The sequence below is a fragment of the Phaenicophaeus curvirostris genome, chromosome 6 (genome assembly GCF_032191515.1).
Source record: "Phaenicophaeus curvirostris isolate KB17595 chromosome 6, BPBGC_Pcur_1.0, whole genome shotgun sequence".
Taxonomy (NCBI): Eukaryota; Metazoa; Chordata; class Aves; order Cuculiformes; family Cuculidae; genus Phaenicophaeus; species Phaenicophaeus curvirostris.
Window position 1 is genome coordinate 53205538 of NC_091397.1, and position 22771 is coordinate 53228308.

The 22771-nt window shown below is 35.9% G+C and overlaps 1 protein-coding gene across 5 annotated transcripts in view; it reads left to right on the plus strand.

Moving 5' to 3' along the window:
* The window catches only part of ANKRD28 (ankyrin repeat domain 28), a 120971-nt gene that overhangs the window by 70151 nt on the left and 28049 nt on the right, over window positions 1-22771 (plus strand). For 4 of the 5 annotated variants that reach the window (XM_069860191.1, XM_069860192.1, XM_069860189.1 and 1 more), the window contains exons 4-10: window positions 5441-5511; window positions 8339-8539; window positions 9349-9436; window positions 13957-14099; window positions 15327-15539; window positions 22097-22175; window positions 22638-22752. In XM_069860191.1, the coding sequence (XP_069716292.1) occupies window positions 5441-5511; window positions 8339-8539; window positions 9349-9436; window positions 13957-14099; window positions 15327-15539; window positions 22097-22175; window positions 22638-22752 (910 nt within the window). Of the gene's footprint in view, window positions 1-5440; window positions 5512-8338; window positions 8540-9348; window positions 9437-13956; window positions 14100-15326; window positions 15540-22096; window positions 22176-22637; window positions 22757-22771 lie in introns of those variants that run through there. The other variant, XM_069860193.1, reaches the window with a different exon arrangement.

Genomic DNA, 22771 nt, shown 5'->3' on the forward strand with positions numbered 1-22771 from the left:
ACAATTTTCTTTTTTGAGTTGCCTTAACTTCCCTTTGGCAGCACTAACAGTCAGTTGCTGTGAAGAAGGTAGCTCAGATGCTCTTTAAGAGAGAAAATGAAGCTGATTTATGCAAAGGTGGAAGTGATCAGTACCTTCAGGAGTCTGAGAACCTTGTGTTGCTTTGAAGCTTGAGGAGGTGGTGGCTGAGATGTGGCAGAAACTGAAGTTCTGAAAGGAAATGGATATCTTACATCGATAAGGCAGCAAAGTTCTGGAGGATGACTTTGACTTCAGTGTGGTTTTCCTCCTTTTTTTGGCCAGTGTATCTCCATATGTGGGTTTGGTTTCTTTTTTTAGACAGTAGAAATAAAAACTGTTGTTGAAGCATCATTGTAGCTGGTGAAAAGATATTCTGTCAGACTTCTTTCACTACTCTGTAGAGCCTCTATTATGCATTTAGCTTATAAATAGGAAGAAGCTTTCTCTCAATGACATCTTATTCATTATTTTTGCAGCAATAGTTCTTCCAAGTATCCAAGTTTTCAATAGGAAATTACCCTAAATTTCTCTTATTGGTTGCTCCCATTCATATCTCAAATCTTCTTTTACTTCACACACTTTTTCTGTATCTTCTCCTGACTATTCACAGATTTTTCTGTCTGGGGAAAAGTTTTCTTCTCCATCTGTTCATTCCACTTTGTAGTCTGAGAATTTCTGCTCACCATATTAAGTACTTCCATGGTCATCTTCTCTAGATAAGAAGTGGATCATTTAAAATGGAAAAACTGCTGAAGCTTATACCAGCCCATAGGAAAATGATTAAATAGAATCTAATTGCAGCAGAACTACTGGTTATTCTCAGTGATTTATATGTGGGATCTTCCTGATTTCTGCAAAGATCATTCTTAAATTATGTCAGTAGACTGATTAAGACAAAGTTTATTAGCTTTCTCAAGTGCGATGTGAAAATCTTATTTACATCTTTTACTCCTAAAAAGACATTTCAGAGCTTCAAATACTGAACATCAGTTGTATGTATCGCATATGTGAATGAAAACACTTTTGATTTCTTTGCTTTTATTATGTTATTGTTTAATTGCTAGCACATCTTATATGATAACCAAGGAAAATACCATCCTCAACAGCCTAAAAATACAGACTACAAACAGAACAGAGGCAGGCAATTCAGTGCTTAAGTCAGTACTGTGAGTGTGTCTTGTCAGTTCAGTTTTATTTGTTTTCTGAATCTCTTTCCAACTAGTGATGCATAAGTAATGTAGCCACAGCATTCATTAGTCTTCCAAGCACATTTACAAACAGGAAGAGTTCTGGTGTGAGCGGCTTGGGAAGAGAGTCACAGCAAAAGCCCTTTTGAGAGGAACACAGAGGTGATACACTGAGACACAGCTGCAGAGAGTTGTATGGGAATTTAGAGATGAAGGAGGTGGTGTGTGGCTGTTTGTTGCAGCACTTTCTGCCTGGTCCATTCATTGCCTGTCTCTTCAAGAGATGGTTGAGATGCTATCTTTCATTCAAATGTAATGATAGTGACACCATCAAGTAGCAACTGGATAGCAGAAACATACATACAGGTGTTAGCGATTAATGTCACATTTAAATGTGCAATTGCTAGATATGGACTGATACAGTTAAAGCTTCCAGGATCATTCTGTAAATCGGTGCATATAGTGAGTTGGAAAATATATCTCTTGGAACATAAGCTTGCTAAAAGTAAGCATCACTGAGTTTTTCAGTAGCTTCTTTACTAGATTTATTAAATAAAACATCTGTCTTATAGTCAGACTTGTGAATGCAACTTTGCAAAATGAAATACAAGATTTAAGGAAAAGGGAAGAAAAGCACATACTATTCTCCCCCCACCCCCATATTTTGCAAAAATACCACTTTCATATTTGCCTAGATGTGTAAACTTACTACAGTGGATCAGCAAAGTAGGTGATGAAAGGGAAGATCTTGTTCAATATTTTGGTTTTGTGCACCAACATGCAAGAATAAGTTGGTTTGTTTGGAAGGTGCAGTTGCAGTGCCATTTACGTTATCACTTCTGATGTTCAAGCAAATACAATGGGGATTTGTGTTGCAGTATTGTATTTGATGTTACTTACAAGCCCCCAGATCCTTTTTCTGCAGGATTTATAACATAAAAAATATTGAAATGTAAGAAATTTTACATTAAACAAATGAAATATTTGACTAGTTTTAATAAACATGTTAAGACCATGGTCCCAAAGTCTGGAAGTTCTGGTGTGATGCGGAGTTTTTTTGTTTGTACAAATTGGGGATTGAGGTACACTGCTCCGTGCTTTGAAAGAGCAAACTATTGCATAACCGGCATTTGAAATGTGAGAAATGCCCTGGTTAACGTGTCAGCAAGTTGAGCTTCACAGAGATAATATTGCATTGGCAGTGTTGTACAGTGAGTTATACACAGACACGTGTTCAAAATGTCTTTAAGCAAACTCTGAAGCAAATCATCTTTAAGTAAAAGATATTCAGTGAAAGCATAATATATTTTCTGACACTTATTTGTAATGATCTGGAGTAGAGCTTTACCTCAGAGGGTGAAAACTGTAGGCTTCTTGACTGTTGGGTGGTAGGAGTATGATAGGTATGAGGGAGCTTTATGTCTCATGGAGAACATCTGAGCGGTAACATTTTCCCTAAATCATGTGCTAGGGAGTAAAGAACAGCCTAGAGGGGGATTATGACCTCAGATATAAGGCTGGTTGGAGAAGCTGCTCTGTGAAATTTAGGTCATTCTTGGCAGCAAGTCTTCCTGGAGAAGTTTAAGGGGAAATATATCTATGTTAATTTAAAATATTATTTTGTTTAATATCTCTAGAGCTATAGATCTCCCAATTCACACATTAATAATGCATGTGCTTTTTTTGGTAGTGCACTCATTCTGATTATTAGTTAAAAAAAATTGTCTTTCAGTGTAAGAATTGTGGAACCCCTTAATTATTTTTGGGGAAAAACAAGCTTGGTGATTCTTAAGTAAGTCCCATCAGAGTTCAAATCTTTTGTCAAAAGTCAGCTTTTATATTTTTCCTTTGTTAGAGAATCTACAGATTTTTTGTGCATTTCAAAAAAGAACTTATTTTAGTGTCTATGAATTTCACTAATGCAACTGTGGGATGTTACCTTGACTTTCTTGCTTTTTTCTGGTGGTGGGTCACTTAAGGGGTGGGGAGCGGATATTGTGTTGATTTTGTTTGTCTGAGAGGACTGTGTAACTTTTTGATGTCACTTCAAATTTCCCTAGATGTTTCTTTGGCTAATGCTGATTTTCTTTCTTACTAGAAACAGCATACACTTTCAGATATTATTTTCCTTTAGTCCTAGCAAGCTTAATTACCTTAGCACTGGAAAAACCTTTTTTACACTATCTTTTTGTAGTTATTCCTGCTTTTTTTTGATGCAGTTTTTAGGCTGTGTGTTGAAAGTACCAGAATTGTCAGTGAACAACTTAGCTGAACCCGTAAACATGGCTTGGAGTCTTAAGTACATTTTCACTAGAGCTTAGGTACTGCCGCTTACTTGGAGTGCAAATGTGCATTTCTCCCCTTTTGCTGGGTGTAATGCTTCTCCTGTCTCATCACCTGGCTGAATCTGACCTGACCTCAGGTTTTACAAATGCATTTTCCTGAGGAAAATCATGACTAGTGACACATAACTCCCTTCATTCCTTTAGAACACTTCAAAGACATTTGTATCCTAAAATGAGAAATACAAATCAGCTAGACTTTGAAAATCTTCATTTCTCAGTTTTTGACTGTAGATAGGAAGTCAGGGAGAACTTGGAATACCATTTTGGCACTTGTATTTAGTAGATGAGATGAAAATAAAGTATGGCTAGCAATGACTCGGAAGACAAATAAGAATTACACACGTTTGAAATATATTCCTTTCACACTTAGTAATCATCCAGGTTATTCTCTTTTGGGAAGGATTACAAAAATCTTAAAACATTTCTGATGACCCTTAGAACCCTCAAATTCTTTTTTTGCTCAGTTCTTAGCAGAATTTGATATTATTCGTAATGTTATGGTATGTGATATCATGCAGTACACTAGGTCCTTATGATTGATAAAAGCAGATATTTATGTTAAGTCTCTCAAACTTCTGTTAGATTGTAGTGTTTTTCTTCAAATGGGCTTGGACTTTCTTCCCATTACTTCGACCTTATTTGTCAAAAACTTTTATGCTCAAAAAATAAAATGATATCCCAAGCTTCTGAAATTTGGATATGGAAAGAAGGAATTCCCTGAAATTGTCAGAAGCAATTAAACCTCAGGCTCTGTTTGGCATTTGGAAGACCTAGGGTCAGAGTGGGAGTTTGGATCCAGCATCAGCTTCCAGGTTGTGTTCTGACCATATAGCATTAATGTTACTGTGTGATATCATATATTACTCTATGAACTCTCTCCAACAGTATTTCTAAACTGTGTTTTCAGAAACTTAATACTTTGTCTAAACTATAATATCTCTGTAAAATCTCAGCAGTTTTCAAAGACAGATGGCTAGATTTCCTCTGAAGGTATTAAAAAAAACTCTATAAGGTTTTATATATATATGTGTGTTTGTGTGTGTATATATATATTTATGAGTATATATATTTATGAATATATACATAAATACATGTATGCACATGTCTATATATCAGTAAGAAATTAAATCATTAAGCCTAATTATTAAGTTTTATCATTCGTTGAAGTTCAGTGAAAGATAGAATGTAGTTTAGTTGCTTCCTTTGGGGAAAAAAAAATCCCCAAATCCTTCTTTTATTAAGGAAAAACATAAAATTCAACCCCAGGCTTGTGCCCATTACAGATGTTTGTACAACCGTTTTTCCTGGGAATGGGGACAGCTGTTTCTTGGGCAAACTTTTAGAAACAGAGATGTGGTTGTTGCAGTCCAACTCATGAAGGGAGGTGTCCGGTGGAGTAGAGAAGGTTTGTTCCCAAATCCCCAGTAGAAGCATGATTCTATATACTAACACATCAAACTCACCAACCATAAGGAAAATGGAGGACTGGAGGCATGGGGGATAAATGTAGGCTCTTTCTCTGTTGTAACGGAGCTTTTCAACTACTGCTTTAATGGAGATTTTCAACTATAATGGGAAAACATGAGATTTTTGTTGCTGAGTGAAGGCAAGGAGTCAGGCTTTCTTATCCAACATTTTTTTATGTGCAATAGATTATAGAAGCTGACGTAATGTAAAAAATTGACTACATTTTGATAGAAGAGTATTATGGGTGCAGTGCTAAAAGAATTTCATCAGTGTGTGAACTTAAGCTGGAAAAGACTCCTTTCCATTTTTGGCTGTAGTAGTGAGCCTAGAATAAGGAACTTCCACTACTAATACCTCTGTTCTTGAAAATATTTAAGTCTGTAAATAATAAAGTTCTGTTGTTATTCTTTTTTGTTGCAGGAGCTAGAGTTAATGCCAAAGACAGCAAATGGTTGACTCCTTTACACAGAGCTGTGGCATCTTGTAGTGAGGTATGCTGTTTTTTTTTTGACTGCTTTGTGTTAAAATAATACATCCCAAATTACCTTCTGTTCTTTGTGCAATTTTTACAAAGCGAAGCTCCTCCAAACGTTTTGGAATTGCATTTCAGTTAATTTGTTTAACCTCTTAAGGATATATGTATATATAATCACATGACTGATTAGGAAGAAAGGGAAAATGATAAATTTCCAGTTCTCAGCTTTGCTTTCTGCTGTTTCCCTAGCGGAGGGTTGTGCATGTGGTCTTCCAAAGTCCAATTTACTCCTCTAAGGGTAATCAGAATGGTTAGCATGACAGAAGTAGAGATAAACTAAGATTTAGTAAAGCTTTTACAGCATAATCTTTGCATTTCTTCATTTTTTTTACATGCTTATCTGTTCAGGCATTGAAGAAAGAAATGGTTCTTTGAGGCCTGTGAACATCTTTTTTTTAAGATGCTTTTAATGAGCAATGGTAGTATTGAAAATCACTTTAAAAGTTATAAATTAAATATGTAGAAAGTTTTTGAAGTCTACCAGTTACACAGTTGTGAGGATGTAGGAATATAAGAAATGAATTTGTTATTGTTTCTTTATTGTTGATGTCCTAATAAAAAATTTAAACGCCTGCAGAAGATCAAACAAGAGAAATGCTGAGCTTATTATGAGGAAAAGTTTATGCAAAACCATTCTCCTTTGAGATCCTGAGTCAAATCGATGCTCATTCCAGGATTTCTCTAAAAATTAAGGTTTTTTACAGATTATGTGTAAGTTTTTTGAGAAGATGGAATTGAATATTTTGGTTTTGACAAGCACCTAACTTCCAAGTAGTTGATCCACAAAGTATCTAAACAAGCCTTGTTTCAGTTTTTGCTTTTGAATTCCCTGGACAAATACCAATATTTCATCACTAGCATTGATAGCTAAGTTATTTGGCAATTGTGTTATTCAAAACAGTGTTTTAAAATTAATCTTCAAGAGTGCCTTATTCCCAAATGCTGTTTGTTCTTCCTGAGGTATTTTTAGGCGGCTCCTTCAGGAGCTGGCCAAAGCACCAAATGCTGAATCCTTCAGAGCTGAGGGATGATAAAAGCTCCTTGTATCAGTAACTATTGCAGAGAGGAGCGCTACAGATAAACTGGACCTAAATAATAACTTCAAGAAATGCAACCGTGATCATATTTTTATTTAATATGGAATATTTAAAAAAAATTACTAACCAAAGGCAAACAAGACATGTAAACCAATCACACTTATTTACTCAAAAAGCAACAATAGGCGCTTGTCAGGATTTTCTGTTTATAAACTCAGTAAGTCATCGGAGCCCACAAATGTGGTTGATAAGTTTAGGCATAGTTCTCCAGCTGGCAGACATACGTGCGTTGTGGATATTAGATGAAGAAAGCTGTAATGTAAAAACTCTATAGTTACCTGAGTAAAACATCTGAATTTACTCTTGAAGCAAGGGCATTTGCAATTAAACAAGGACATTGGAACATGCAAAGTAGTTGGAATTATAGATGTAGCTGTCAACTGTGCAAGTTCAAGGAACTTCGTATCAAGATGGTCATGCTCCATGGCCTTTGTATTTGTGTGCCTGGTGTAATTTGCAAAAGAAAAATAAAAACCAGAAACCCTAAGCAATTCATTAATGCAAAGGCACATAGAAATATCAGATACATTATTTTTATACTGGTACTACGGTGCTTCCTTCTGCAAAATGGGTGACAAATGTTCTGATGATGATTTTTCTTAATATTTGTTCAAAAAAAAAAAAAGTTAAAAATGCTGTTTAGATTTTTAAAGTACTAAATCTGCTTAATTTTCCTAGAGAATAGAAGAGCTGTTCCATTTCTCATTTAACTTACAAGGCTGTGTATTTTTGCTTTTATGTTTGTTCGTATTTTCTGTTGACAGTAGAAGAAATTTGAATGTTTAAATGTAACTTATTGTAATAAATAGAATCCAGTGCTTCTTAGCATTCTGCTCATAGCAGAGAATAATACCTAACTGTTGTACTACAATGTAATCTGAAATTTCCAATAACTACTTGTGGCAACATGTTTTAAGTTCAAAGCACCAACCATTTATTTGCACTCAGTGTTTGAGTTGGAAGTTGCTGAAAGCAATTAGTGAATTGTGGGAAGGTCATGGAGTGGATGTAAACTGCATTATTCATCATCGTGTTGATAGCACCAACAGATTTTTTTTTTTTTCAACGCATTCCAATTGTGTTGTAAGAATTAGTCTTATCTGTCAAATTTTCACAGCTTGTATGTTTAACAAAAGAAAATTAGTATTCTTTGTGAGATGGAATTCAGTGCAATGCTTTAAAATGGTTTTCAGGACTTTTGCAACACTATACGTTAAGACTCTTTGTGACCAGACTGTGTTTGATTTGTGGTTCTCTGAATGAACATCTAGTAAGCAGTTCTTCTCTTTGCCATTTATGAACTTCGATAGTTCAAAAATTTTGCCTGGCAAATTAATGAAAATGCATTTTAAGTCCATAGTACTTCACTAATCCTTAGCAATGGAAGCAATGGTTAAGGAGGTTTATTGAGCTTTGGATATTAGCTCTGATGGCATAACAATTTGCTAACTGTCTTAAGAAACTGGATAGAAGACCTGGAAGTGGTTGATTCCGTTGAATCCTGTAGGGAGTGTATTGCTCATGTTCTTGAGAACATCCTCAGGTCTGGATTTATAATATCTTCAAATCCAGAAGCATAAGGTGATGATTTACAAAATAACAAATTGCAAATAATTCTATTCCGTCATACTGTCCTTGGATTTAAGACTTCACTAAGTAGCCTGAATTTTCTGTACATGCTTTCAGGATGCTGTTCAAGTGTTGCTAAAGCATTCAGCAGATGTCAATGCTCGTGATAAAAACTGGCAGACACCCCTACATATAGCAGCTGCAAACAAAGCTGTGAAATGTGCTGAAGCTTTGGTGCCTCTTCTAAGCAATGTAAATGTGTCTGATCGAGCAGGCAGAACTGCATTGCATCATGCAGCCTTCAGTGGACACGTTGAGGTAAGAGCTATTTTTATTAGCTTGTTTCCCACCTGTTGTTCTGTCCCTTACATTTCTAATGTTTCTCAGATTGTAAATGTATGAAATCTGCTTAATTTTTTTCTTCAAAATCATATTTTCTTCATCCCCTCGGAATAACCCACCTCCTGTTATGTTTTTGAATTTGTCTTTTCTATCTGTGTACAGAATGATTTTGGAAAATATGTATTTCGTCACTTAGTTGGAAGGTTATTACAGTGATCACCTTCCTTAAGACAGAAGCAAGTTTGCCTGAGCTAACTGGAGTTAAACAAGTAATAGATAAATTTAAAATGTGGAAAAGAAGATATTTTTCTGTTCAGTAGGTAGTTCACATGTGGAATGTGTTGTAACTAAAATCTGGAGGAAGTATACGTAATAAGCTCTAACTCAGTAGTTTTCAAACCCTGAAAGGTGACCACTGAGAAATTCCCATCGTAGCTGCGTATAGGTCATTGGAGACAGAGGGGCAATAGGCTTGGTTTTAGTGATTACCTTTACTGAATATCTTAATAGTGGCCTGGAGATTTCAAAGATTCCACAGCTTTGCTGTATTTAACTTCGATAGTTTTTTGTTGACACCAAGTTTTGCGTTCCTTACAGTCACTCCATTATTGCTGCCAAGGTAGGCAGTGTTTTTTTCCAAGCTTATAGACTATACAAAACCAAACACATTTTAACTCCTTTGAAAATGCATATATTTTTGTATTCTTCTATGCTTATCTTTGTCTAACTTTAGAGTAAGTTCTCCATGATGAACAGAGGATTTATTTTCTTTCTGTTTATCTCAGATGGTCAGCTTGCTGTTGTCTAGAGGGGCCAATATTAATGCATTTGACAAGAAAGACAGACGAGCTATACATTGGGCAGCGTATATGGGTATGTACATATTTCAGTTGATTACTATTGTGGTAGTAAAAAAAGCAACTCACCTTATGTTTAGGAGTTTTACGTATTTCTAGGAAAAATATTTGCATTGTAAACATTGAGATTGCCTGTGCGTCTGCCAGAAAAACATTAACAATATACCTCATATTGCCTTGTAAATGTGTTTTTGTGATAAGAATATAAATTCGTTGGAAAAAGAGAAGTAAGGTAAGTAATGTTGTTCATTTAAAAAAAAACAAAACTGTTCCCCAGTCAGTGGGATTCCTAATTGCAGGTGAAAACTTCTGCAATAATGCTAAATAGAAAGTAAACAATTAATACAAGGGGCACCTGAAACAAAGGATCATTACACCAGTCTTTGGGATTGCTATTTGAAAGAAAAATATTTCATCTCTAAAATTCCAAATTCTTGCCTTGCCATTCTTATTCCAGGAGTAGATAATTATTGTTCTCATGGTACCGATCAATGCACTGCCAAGTACTGCAAGAGTGATTTACTTCATTGCCTTTTATCAGGCTTTCGTTTTGTTGTGTTTTCTTCAGAATATCTATAATAAGTAGTAGAGCTTTGTATCTCAAGCTTTATTTAAAGTATGAGCAATATAAACCATTGGCACAGGTGTTCCTAAGTAATTTGCATCTTACTCCTGATTTGCTACAGCAAAATACATTTAAACTGTTCAGAAGCCAAAAAAACATAGCGCTGCTTAACTTAAAATGTCTAAGAATGCCCTTGAACATGTGCAATATGTGTTATATATGAGCAGTGAACAATAAAGTTTGAGTATCAATTTCAGGAATAAGCCAATTGAGATTATTCCCTGTTCTTGGTTGTTGTTTGGTATTTTAGCTTATTGCTTTGTAATTTTAATAATTTTATCCAGCCAAGGAAGAACGACAAGAACAATAACATCAGTATTGTATGAATCTGCACGCCTGGGAGTTTCTTCAAAGATGAAATAGGGAAATAAGACTTCATCATATATAATATTTTTGTTTCTGTCATGTTTTGATGATCTATATTTTTCCAAGTTTTAAATTCTCTAGAAAATACATATATCTATGTGCCTGAGATACCATCTTACAAATCTTGAGGAGAACAGTCAGATAGAGAATGTGATCCTATTCTTTATGGAAGCAATTTTTTCAGAGGCGATCTAAAGATGTAAACATTTTTATTCCAGTTCTTAGAGGAAGTATTACTTGGAGTGAGTGTCTTGGTGAAAGTTTTATATTAAAGATTCATAAAGGGCCACCTTGTGTTTTTGACAAACTTTTAAAGTTAACGTAGTAGGAGAATAATTTCTATATTGCCCCTTCCCTGAGTAAAACAAACACATTTTACTGTGTCTGATATCAAACCAAAAAGTAAACACAGAAACTAGGAAATTAGATGGACTCATTACATTGACATCTCTAAGTCTGTGCTAACTCTGCCTTGGAGGTCTGATCTTAAGCGAAATGACCTTCAATATGCAGTTTGGCATTAATGCTGATTATTATGATTCAGGGAATTACTTATAAACAGTCATAAATGTTTTATGATGTGTATGTGTGGAGGGTGGTTCTTAAAAAAAGACTTAAGATTGTGAATTATTTCTCATCTGTGATTCTGTGGTATCGAGCACCTTATATAATGCTTTGGAGTTGTTATATTTATCCAAGGAATGTTTCCCAGTCTTGCCACGTAAGAGTAAATAGAAGTGGAATTTTAAAAGTAGAAATGCAATTTTAAACTTACATACTGAGCAAAACAGAAGAGCAGTACCACGTGGAGCAGTACTTATTTAAACACAGTCACCAAAACCTTACCTTGAGTTTTGAGGGTTGATAAGAGTTGTCCATTGTATGAAACATGCCGTGATCTGAGGAGTGAGAATTCTGGCCTTTACAAAGGCAAAACCACACAAATACAGAATTGGGCTTGTTTGTACAACCTCAACAATTGTAAAAGTGATTTTCTCACAAACGCTTGTGTTCATAGGAAAGTGGAATTATTGTCTTTGCACAGCTCTGTGTTTCAGGCCAACTTCACATTAATCTTATGTCCCTGACAATACAGGTCTGAAATCATCTGATAGCAATGTAAAATAAAGCTGTGAAATCCATATGTGAAATGCTAAAAAGAACAACACGACCCTGTTGAGCTTCTTCAGAGGAAAGGACTTGAATGTGCCAGTGAGTTATGAAGTGATTGTCACAGCATTAATTCTGTAACTTATAATTTGAAGCTGTATGATACTACACTTCAAATATTGATACCAGTACTTGAAACCGAGACTTTAAAGAGCAATCTTCATTATTGAGCCAATGTTGCAATCTTTTGTCTTAGTATTAAGTAATCTACTTAGATAAGCAAATCAGTGTCTCCTACAGGCCATCCACTTACTCAAGGTGATGATTTGCAAAATTTTGTTAAATGAAATTTGCGAGATAGCAGAGGTAGAGATGTTTTCTGGCTTGTGCTCACCCATATGAGGGAAAAGATAAGCTGCATTTATTCTAATTTTAGTCAGTGCAATCTCATAGGCTGTTAACGGGAAACTGTTAATGGACAGTGGGTGGGAAAAAAATGTATTTTATCTGCTGTAGATCAACCTAAATATCCTTGTAGACAGTAGAGTAGAAAAAGCTTTGAAAAGTCTTGAAACAAGGACAAAACACCTGTGGTGTTCTCTCTCACAATTTAGAGCCATTTCACACTGCTCCAATTGTTTGAAGAAACCCTTAAAGCTTTTCTACTATATAAAGCTGACCATAGGAAAAAAAGAGGCTACGCTTTTCGTCACTCCGCTATAAATAACTTCCTAGGGTTGTATCCATTGTTTCCTTTCCTTCCTGCTTTTCACCCGGCTCCATTCCTGTCCAGTTGCATTGCTGCGACTAAAATGGATTTTCAGTCGTGTGTGCTAGCGTCACCCTCGTTAGTGTATTGGGATGTCTCCTCAATGCTTCACACTTCAAGTACCTGTTCGAACGTCTTCTACTGATTGCTGCTTGCGTTTTCAATGCAGGTCAGGGATTTGGGTTTGGGGTTTTTTTTCCTCTCTAAAGTTTTGCTGCAACTGTTCTGTTCAGTGTGTCTGTTTCACTGCTTTCGATATCTTCTGTATTCCAGTCTCTCATATAGGGCTTGTTTTCATTCTTGTCCCTGTTACATTGGGATCAAAAGATGAGTATCACGTTTAAATTATCTCTTCTTTCCTACAATACTGAAGTAATTCAGACGTGAAATATTGCAGCACTTCACATTGCGCTGGTAAACCCTGTGTGTTTCTGATCAGTGTAGCTGGATAAAGGGTTGTTTTGTATGTTGTTGGGTGTGCAGCATAAAATAGGTATCATCAGACTGAATGTTTATTGGAACAACTTCGTGTTCCTTTGGATAGACACTTTGTGTTCAAATTTCTGCAGGTTCTCTTAGTCACTGACAAAGCAAAGACTCACTTCTTTTTGTGAAGCACTTAAACTGTAGGCTGTATTTGATACTTTTTACTTGTATATCTGACTGGATAAGCCTACATATTCAGTGTGCCCCACACCAATTCTTTTGTTAAGGTAAGGGGGTTACTTGAAAGGTGAAATGAAGAATCCCACATCTCTCTGTATGGGTCAGTTACAAAGGTAAAGCCCTGAATTTGTGGTGGTCTTTTTAACTGACAGGTGCTCCTTTTTCCTGACACTCTATCGTGATTATCTGTGTAGTTTTGGTGATTGACTTCTTTGGCAGTTAAATTAACAGATTTCTTCCCTTCCTCTCCCTTTTCCACCCTACCTGGAGCTTCCTCCAGGCTCTCCCTCACTATACTGCTCAACTCTCACTCTCCTCCTGGTGACTTAGGAGGATAGGTGATGCTTTCAAAAGACTACAGTTCCTCAAAGGCCTGAGTCAGTTTTGAGAACAGAGTTTTGCTAAATCTTTTACAACTTGAGTAAACGTTTTAAAGGCTTTGCAACTAAAGGAAGCTGGGGGTGAGCATATTTTTATTTAAAAACCATATTTTCTTGTTGTTGTAATTTTTTTCAATGTTTATGAGGAAGACTTTAAAACATTAACGGGTGTGTTTGCAGCTGGTATGAAGGTAGAATTCTGACCATCACATACTCTCTCAAGTTGTTAATAGAAATTTGCAGTAAATGTTTAATAATTACAAAGTTATTTTTCCTCTCTAGTTCTGTAGTCTTGAACAAAAATCCTGTGTAAGCAGACGACAAGAGGGTTTTCATATACATATACATATATATACACACACACACACACACACACAAAAGATTGTTTGCTGTACGAATACTATGAGTATTGAAGAGGTTATATGGAAATGCTTCTGGAGGTGAATATTTTATTGCTTTTATAGTTGATACAATCATTTATTTTCCAGATTAAGTCCAACTGAATAATATCTTGTTCATGTTATAATAATTGTACAAGTTTGTAAAATTGTACTAAGTTTGTAAACTTGTACTGGTTAATATAAAATGCAGCTTAATTCTTTTTGTCTGTCTTCTTTTAGGTCATATTGAAGTTGTGAAATTACTTGTGGCCCATGGAGCTGAAGTGACGTGCAAAGACAAGAAATCATATACACCCTTACATGCTGCAGCATCTAGTGGGATGATCAGTGTAGTCAAGTATCTTCTAGATCTTGGAGTTGATGTAAGGAAGAATAAAATAAAGTTCTATGGAGGTTTTTGTTCTTTGAAATGCTTCTATTAGTGTTGTAGCACACTGTGTATTTAAGGACATGTTATAACACAGCAAAAATAATATTTCTGACATTCCTCATTCACATGTTTTTTTATGTTATAAAACTTAAAAGCCTTACAGATTTTTCACAATTATTTGGAAATAAATTTGTATTTAGTAGGTTTTGTGTTCGTTTAGTATTTCTCACTCTTAGTTCATTGGACTGGAACTCAGGAAATAGGAATTCCGTTCCTAGCTTTGCCACACAATCCTTTTTGAACTGCAGGAAGTCAAACTCTTTTGCTTCAGTTATTTGTAAAACATAGCTGTTACTGACTTTCTTACACCACATAAGTTTTTGAAACACTAAAAATTGTGAGAAACTTATATACTACAGTGAGGAAGGCCATTTTAATATCAGAACGCAAAATAAGTTAGAAGACTGTACAATACCTGCAGGTAGAAAGTGTGTTAACAAAAAACTGTGAAACTGTAAAAAATTTACATTGTGCATCCCCTGTTAGTGTTTCAAGGCTGGAGAATGCTGCCAAAAAATGGGGAGGGCGGATATATACACTTTAGAGTCTTGTTTGGTTTAGAGATTGTTTGACTTTTTCTAGTGGCACCTCTTATAATTGATTAGCGAAGTGTGTGATTGCATTTTGGAAGTATTTACTAAATAAAATTCCTGTTATACTCAGAACCTACAGGTTCTCAATGACATTGAAAAGTCCACCTGTGTATGTATGCACACGTTACATCTAGGAGTTCTAAATTTAAATCCCTAAAACTTCTTTTGGGGAGACATAGTCCCTTTGACATCTGTTTTTAACAGAAACCTACAAATGGTGTTGAAAAGTGACAGAAGTCTGTGCTGTGCTTAGTCTGCGGTGCCTGTGCAAGCTGCCACTGTTGATGTTCTTTCCATACGTGTGTTCTGTCAAGTTCTATGCTGCATACAGGAAACTGGTGTGGAGACAATTGGTCGAGCTTGTCTCACTTGTAAAGCAATCATTCTCTTCACCAGTACACACTTCTCAATCTAAGCTTGCTCCTAATTTATTGTTTTGAAGAGTTCCAAAATGTAATTAGGAAGTTGTCTCATGACATGAGATTTTACTTTGTTGTAATTAAATTCTGCAGTAGTGCAGGTTTTTACCTACTTACTAATCTTTTTTTTTTTTTCCCCTCTGACAGATGAATGAGCCAAATGCCTATGGAAATACTCCTCTCCATGTAGCTTGCTACAACGGCCAAGATGTTGTAGTGAATGAACTTATAGACTGCGGTGCTAATGTAAATCAAATGAATGAGAAGGGATTTACACCTTTGCACTTTGCCGCTGCATCAACACATGGAGCATTATGTTTAGAGCTTTTGGTCTGTAATGGAGCAGATGTAAATATGAAGGTAGGTGAAACCATAGCCATCCATTTACTCTTGAAAGATGCAGATAATTTTTCAGAATCATTGCTTCGATTCTGTTTTGATGTTCCCACTGACTGATGGGAAAAGAAGTACTACAGAAAAAATGAGATACTATTTTGCTTCAAGGAACTTGACCTGAATCTGAAAACATCAATGAGATTAGTAAATAGCTGAGAAGGATAAAAAAGAAAGGTGGCAATACAGTCTGTTCAATCTGGATTATATTTAAATGTCAGAATTCCACATAATTTGTTTTCATCAGTCTGTCCATGTGAGTCAGAGCAAATCATATGGAAAAATGCTGAAGAACATGTTTTTCTTATAAATAAGCAGCATTTAAGAAATCAAGGATAGTTCAGAGAAATGTATATGAACAGGCTGATTGCTGGAGCAGCTGAAGAACTGATGACTTAAGATGCTAAAGTCTAATTAATAAGCGAAAGTAGTCAAGGGTGTATTAGAAATACAAAGTTAAGTAGATTAGGCCAATGGAAAGTCTTAACCAGCTGGGGTTTTAATTACTCCAGCAAAACTAAGTGAGCAGAGTCAGTATATGTCTTATGTCTCTGATTGGTCACAAGTCTTTGGCTGCAGAATATTCCTTGGAATCCAGTGTTTGTGTAGGTAGAATTCTAATCCACACAAGAATAAAAGCCAGCTGTAACCTATATCTTCTCAGGTGTATAGGATAAGTTCTTGACATGCAAGAGAGGGACAGATGTGAGATCTCTTGTTTTGTGTTGATTTTTATTCTAATAATGAAACTTAACTGTGCTCAGAAATATTCAGTTGCAGTATCTGGTGTGTTGACAAGTTTCAGGCTGGAGAAGTGGGAAATGAGTATGTGAAACGAAAAGTCCAAATGTTCCTCTTAATAAATATCTAATTGCCTGTACTGTTGTCCACAGAGAGAATTATCTGTCCTTTTGTTTGTTAAAATTAAATCTGTTTAATAGACTTTTACCTGAATTTCAGCACAATCTGGATAAGAGGTGAATATTAGCATAGCTAATGTTTCTGTTAAAAGTCATGGGATTTGTGGCTTATTTCACAGAATCATAGAATAGTTTGGGTTGGAAGGGACCTTAAAGATCATCCAGTTCCACCACCCTGTGATGGGCAGGGACACCTCCCACTAGATCAGCCTGCTCAAGGCCCCATCCAACCTGGTCTTGAACACTTCTAGGGATGGGGCGTCAACAACTTCTCTGGGCAACCTCTGCCAGTGCCCCACCACCCTCATAATGAAGAATTTCTTCCTTCTATCTAATTTAAATCTCTACACTCCTTCTATTTAAAGCCATTACCCCTTGTACTGTCCTTACTTCATGTAAGATATTCACACTGATTTTCAGCTACCTAATTCTAAAATGCAGGTTTATGTCTATTTTTAGTACAAAAAACAGTCAAAATTTTACAGTAATTTACATATAAGCTATTGGATGTGGGAAAAGAGATGTATGTTACTACTTACATTTACATATATTTAAATGTGTAGCTTATTTAATGAAAACATACTTAAGCTTGGTTGTGAAAAAGGTCATCACCAAAGTGCCCTGGAGAAGTGAAGAGCTGTGCTACTGGGTTTATTGCCAGCTTGTCCTAAAATACAGAGGTCACAGTCCATTTATTTTTGTTGCCCTCATTCTGCTCTGCATAATGTCCTAGGCTGGATATGACTGAGAGTTTAGCCTTGCAGGGCTGACTTCTGTCCTACATTCTTGAAACATCGTTTCTCGGTAAAGTATGTTCTGTCATGAAAATAATCCCACAGTGTTAAATATACTCATGATTATGTACAAGTAAGAACAAAAAGGAAACCTAAATACTATCCAGCAAAGAATTACTGTTTTCCTGTATGCTGGGTTGCAAAGCTTCATGGCTGTACGTATTTCTGGTGTAGAAGAAAGGAGGGCAGGGGCTTTGTTTCACAACAATGTGCAGCAAGTGATGGTGGTGGGAATTTTTTTGGCTGTTTTCTTCAAGTACATCTTAATTGTAGGTTAGGAATGAAAATTAAAAACTTCCATCATTCTGTTAGGATTATTAATTACTGTTAAAGATTATACTCTTTATATTTGAACTTAAAATAAAAATCTTTACATTACTTGTGTTCTACTCTGTAGATACTGATTACATTTAGTCAATTACAAAGCTTTTATGAAGTTACTCATAAAATTATAAGGAACCTTAGAAACTGTACAAAGAATGGCTAATATCTTCAAAGTGACTGGCAGAGTCCCTGAATTCTTTGAAGTTTATAATGTGGGTGAACTTCAGTTTGGAGTTAGCAGGAGGCGTGTTAGCATCAGAGAGATGCATCGCTGTCTTCCATCCAATTCAGATTTAAGTTATGAAATCCAAAGTACAGATTTGTTGGTTTCTGTAACCTTTAAAACAGAAAAAAAAATCTGTAGAAGATTTATTTATGAGTAAACCTGGGGTTTTGCTTACGCTTACTCTGAGATGACAGAATCATTTTTATTGAAACATGATAGTGATGGGGCTGGGAAATGCAGCCCGAAGCATATCAGAGCTCTGAGAATTTCAGCTGAACTCTAAAAGCCTATTAGAGATTTGGCTCCTGAAGTTAGCCTGCTTTGGAAGAAAAGGCCTTTACGTTGGAAACGGTTAGTAGCTTTAGCTATAGGTTGGCTGTAATTAAAATATGTTGATTTAGTAAGTAACAAAACTGTCAAATGCAAAATTAAACAAGTAGGGTTGTATAGGGATTTTAAACAATTACAGCTTGAAAACAGCATTTATCCCATTTCTGCACCAACATGTGTCTCCAATGTAACTCTGTTAATAGCATTTCAGTGGATTTATACCAGTGTGACTGCATTTGGCCTGTGAATTTGCGCCTGAAGGTGTGAGCAACCTTACTTTGTGTATTAAAACTTACCGCTTGCACTGTTGAAAAATGCAAGAACTGACTGGAAAATCTTTTCCAAGTCAGCTTCTGCTTCCCTGGAAAGTCCTTTAAGGATAAATCTTGGATTTAATCAGAAGAAAAATCTCTAAAAAACAGCAAAAGGAAGTTGAATTAGAATATGCGATGTAGCTAAGAATAAGTTATACAGTTAAAATTGGCTGCTTTTTGAGCTTTCTTATGAAGTATTTATTGGAACCAAGCCTGTTCAGTTTCCAAATACTGAGGCTAAAGTTGAAAGTAATACTTAAAATTGTTTTTAAATTTATTTTTCATCATAATTCTTTGCTTGTGTTATCTGGTTCAGTGGTTCCCTTCCATGTGCAACTGTTTTTGTGATTTTAGAGGTAACAAAGTGGTTATCAATGGTCATCTAGGTACAGGCTAGATTACTACTAGAGCACTTTCTGCTTCGGGTGACCTAGTGGGGAAAACAAAAGGGAAACAATGGTATTCTTGGTGGCAGATGGGGAGGGTAAGTGCTTGTGTGGATGCATCTGTGTGCTTGTGTGGTCAGCATCTGTGGATGCTGACTTCATCTCAAGAAGGAAACACATAGCAAAAGATAATGGAGCAGTAGAAGTAAGTTATATGCTTGTCACCTCTGTAGGTAGAAGACATAATTTCGTACTTGTTCTTATAGGCTAGTCCATGTTCACTGTAGAACAGTGAATCCTGTTAAGTATTGCTTATTACTGCAGCACTCTATCCTCACTATTCAGAATTCTCATGCATGGGAGAACGCGTTGAAATAAGTACGTAATGGGACAGTATTAATTGTTTTATGGCTCTCCTTGCTGCTTGAAAATTCATTGACCTAAATAGAAAAAGTATTTTACTTCCTTTGGTAATACTAGAACATAAGAATTGTTGCTAGGGGAGGATTTCACTTGGAGGAATGTTGTGGCATGATAGACCCACATTTCCTCTGACTCTCGGTAAAGCTCAGCTCAGTCTGAGTACAGTTAATATCCAAGTAATCACTTGATAAAATGCCATGTGCTGTGTGATAATTCTTTCTGTCTAGTAGCAATCACAGTTCTTAGCAAATTTATGATCTTAAGTATTTTGTGGATATGTTTTCTCTAGCAATAGAGGAGACTTGAGTGATTTCTTTAGCGTTGCCACACTTAAAATTGTGTTTCAGACAAGACAACAGAAGTTCTTGTTACCCCCTAGCTATTCTGTCATGTGCTCTGATCCTATCTGGTCTCATAAAACGATACGACTGTGGTTAATTTAACATTTAGATAGAAGTCCTTACGGCATAAAAAAATGGAAATTGAAGCAAAAGTTTGGAACATACCTCCTTGCTTTTGCAGTCCAACCTCCTGGCATCTCAGGAAATGGTATTTTTCTCCATAAACAGAGCTTTGCTGCTTCTTTGTTTAAAGAGCTCTTGGCCACTGGTTCCAATTCTGTATATCCTTCCATAATGACAACATCCAAAAATGGAATTCTGAATGCAGTCCTGTACCTAGCAGTTCAGCTCCAGCGTGGAAATTATCACCTTTGTTTAACTTTATACCTCTTCTAGGTTTATATGTTGATAAACAATCATCTGTTATGTTATTCCTGGGTAGCAAAGAAACCCAAAGCTGCTAGACTGGGGAGAGACACTGTGGCTAATCAAATCTGTTGTCTTAGAAATCTACATTAAGTGCATTTTTAAGTAAATTTCAACAGAGTAAATCTAAAACCTGAGCGTACCAGGGTTTTTATTTACACCTGGATAATTATTTTTGTAGTTTATGTTGCTGTCTTTAGCAAGAGCTTAATCAAGTTGTCTTGTGAGGGTTCTCACTTGACCACCACGCTTGTTAGTTTCTAGTACTGTTACCTTAGGTTATTTTTAAATCCTTGTAAGTTACTTTATTAATGTGCTTAGTGAGGCTTGGATCTACTTTTTTTTTTTTCTGTTCTGCCTTCTTACTCTTCATTAGCTTTCCTTTGAGATACAAATTTAGCATGTGTGAGTCAGTGAGATGGCAGGCTTCTTTATCTGAGCCCTTAAATTTTTCTGTCTGTTACTTCATTAATTTATTTCCTTATTTTATCAACATTTCCTCTTTTAAAGCTTAGAACGTTAGTTACCAAAGCAACTTTTGGTCACTCATTCCAACTAAGCTTAATTTCTGTGATCATTTTTCTTTAAATTAATTGACTCATCAGCTTAAAAGAGGACAAAAGTGAGGAGAGGCACCAGATGTGTAACAATTCTTTTAAAGGAGGAAAATAATTGGATACAGAGAATATTAATGGTTGGATAAAGAGAGTAGAACCAAACCGTGGGGAGAATGATGAAAGGTAGACATTAGAAGAAAATTCTCTTTGTAAGAAAATTAGAGCATAGAGATTGCTTGGGGAAGTTGTCACTTATGATACGTTTATTTGGCTTTTTCTTAGCGCCTCCAATGACAGAAATAAAATCAATTGCCCGATTCCTCAAGTGATTTTCAACAACATGTTCTGTGTTTCTTTACATCTGCTGTTGCTGTGTGGATGTGCCTTTTGGATTATCCATGGTCAAAGAAATCTGCTAACTTAAACATCTGGAGATAACTTAGCTGTCATTAGCAAGTGTTTTATTTCTTTCAATCCAGATCTCAGAAGTCAGTGTTTCCCATGATTGCATTGTTGTAGGTGGTGTGTACTGCCTTGTGCAGTGACACAATTAAAATTTCACATCCAAATCTGTGTCTCCAGGAGACTTCCCATAAGGTATTCATAGAAACTTTGCCATTGGGCAAAGACGTGTGTGCATCTGAGAGTGCTTTCGTTTTCTGTATTACACTTGCAATTTTTTTGCATGCATGTGTAGGAACTTTTTTCTATAGTAGAGCTTTCCTATTACCTGTGATAAAGTATGGAGGGATGGGGAGATCATCCTACTGTAATAACAACAGAAAAAACCTGGGTTTATAAGTGCATTGAGTTTGTGCTGTTAAAAATTGAAATTCCCATCTGTGTTACTGTTGGCCTGCTTGAAGGAGATCTTTACTGGGTGAATGAATAAGCGCGCATTTGATATGTGTGTCAAATGTGTTGTTCCTATTGTGGTTGAGTAGTTTTACCCTAGAATTGCTTGTAGGATGTTGATAAATTGCCTACAAATATAACTTTGCTGAAACTTCCATGAAACGTGAGCTTTTTGTGATGTGTTGTCTTCTGATATAACGTGTAAACCTTTCTAGACAATACAACTGTTTTCTTTCAAGAAATAAACTTAATTTAAGGAAGTGTTGTTGTAGTTTAGACTTGGGTGGGCAAAGAGTTGAACATAGGCTTATAGCTAAAACTGTGCTCTGTCATCATCCTCTTGAGAGTGATTATCCTGAAGGCGTAACCGTGAGTGAGGGGGCATCACTCAGTTGTCACTTACAGCTGGAAGAGTGATTGAGAGCAGCTCTTTCAGAAAGCTTTCCATATCATGCTGACTTGTCACTGCCAGCGTCCATCTTGCAGAAGTGCATAGAAACAGTTGAAAGGAGGGAGTAGAGGGGAGAGATGAAAGAAAAAGAAAGTCCCTTTTCTTTCTTTTGTAGCTTCTGATGGGTTACTGTTACTGACCATAAGTAAACACTGGGTTGTTTTTTTTCTTTTCTAGAGTAAAGATGGGAAAACACCTTTGCACATGACAGCAATCCATGGTAGATTTTCAAGATCTCAAACCATCATTCAAAATGGTAAAAAGGGGAAGGGTGTAGTTCTGTCATCAGTCTTCCAGTATTACAAATCATTTTTTCCTGTTGTATTGATAACGATGTACTGAAATATTTTTCATATCCAGTGTCCAGCAGTAGGTTAGTTAATGGTGGAGTCTGGCATATCTGCTTAATAAAGTTTGATAAGTTACATTGAAGTACCATTTATTTTTCAGAATGCAGGAAAATATATTGATTTCTCTTCCATAACACTGGAAGAGGTTTCAGAAAGCTTGTCCCATATGGCTACATCATAAAATGCTTCTCCCTATTTTATTATTATTAATACGAAATACTACTGAAAACTGTATAGATTTTTAAATCCAATGTAGTCATCCGTGAACAATTATTGGTGTTACTTAAATTGTCATCAGTGCTGTTTTTCTAATAAAAGTATCTGTATGCCTACGTATATCCTTACTTACTCATTGCTTTTCATTATAGGAGCTGAAATAGACTGTGAAGATAAGAATGGAAATACCCCTTTGCACATAGCAGCTAGATATGGCCATGAGTTATTAATCAACACTCTGATTACAAGTGGTGCTGACACTGCAAAGTAGGTAACTCTGCTGACA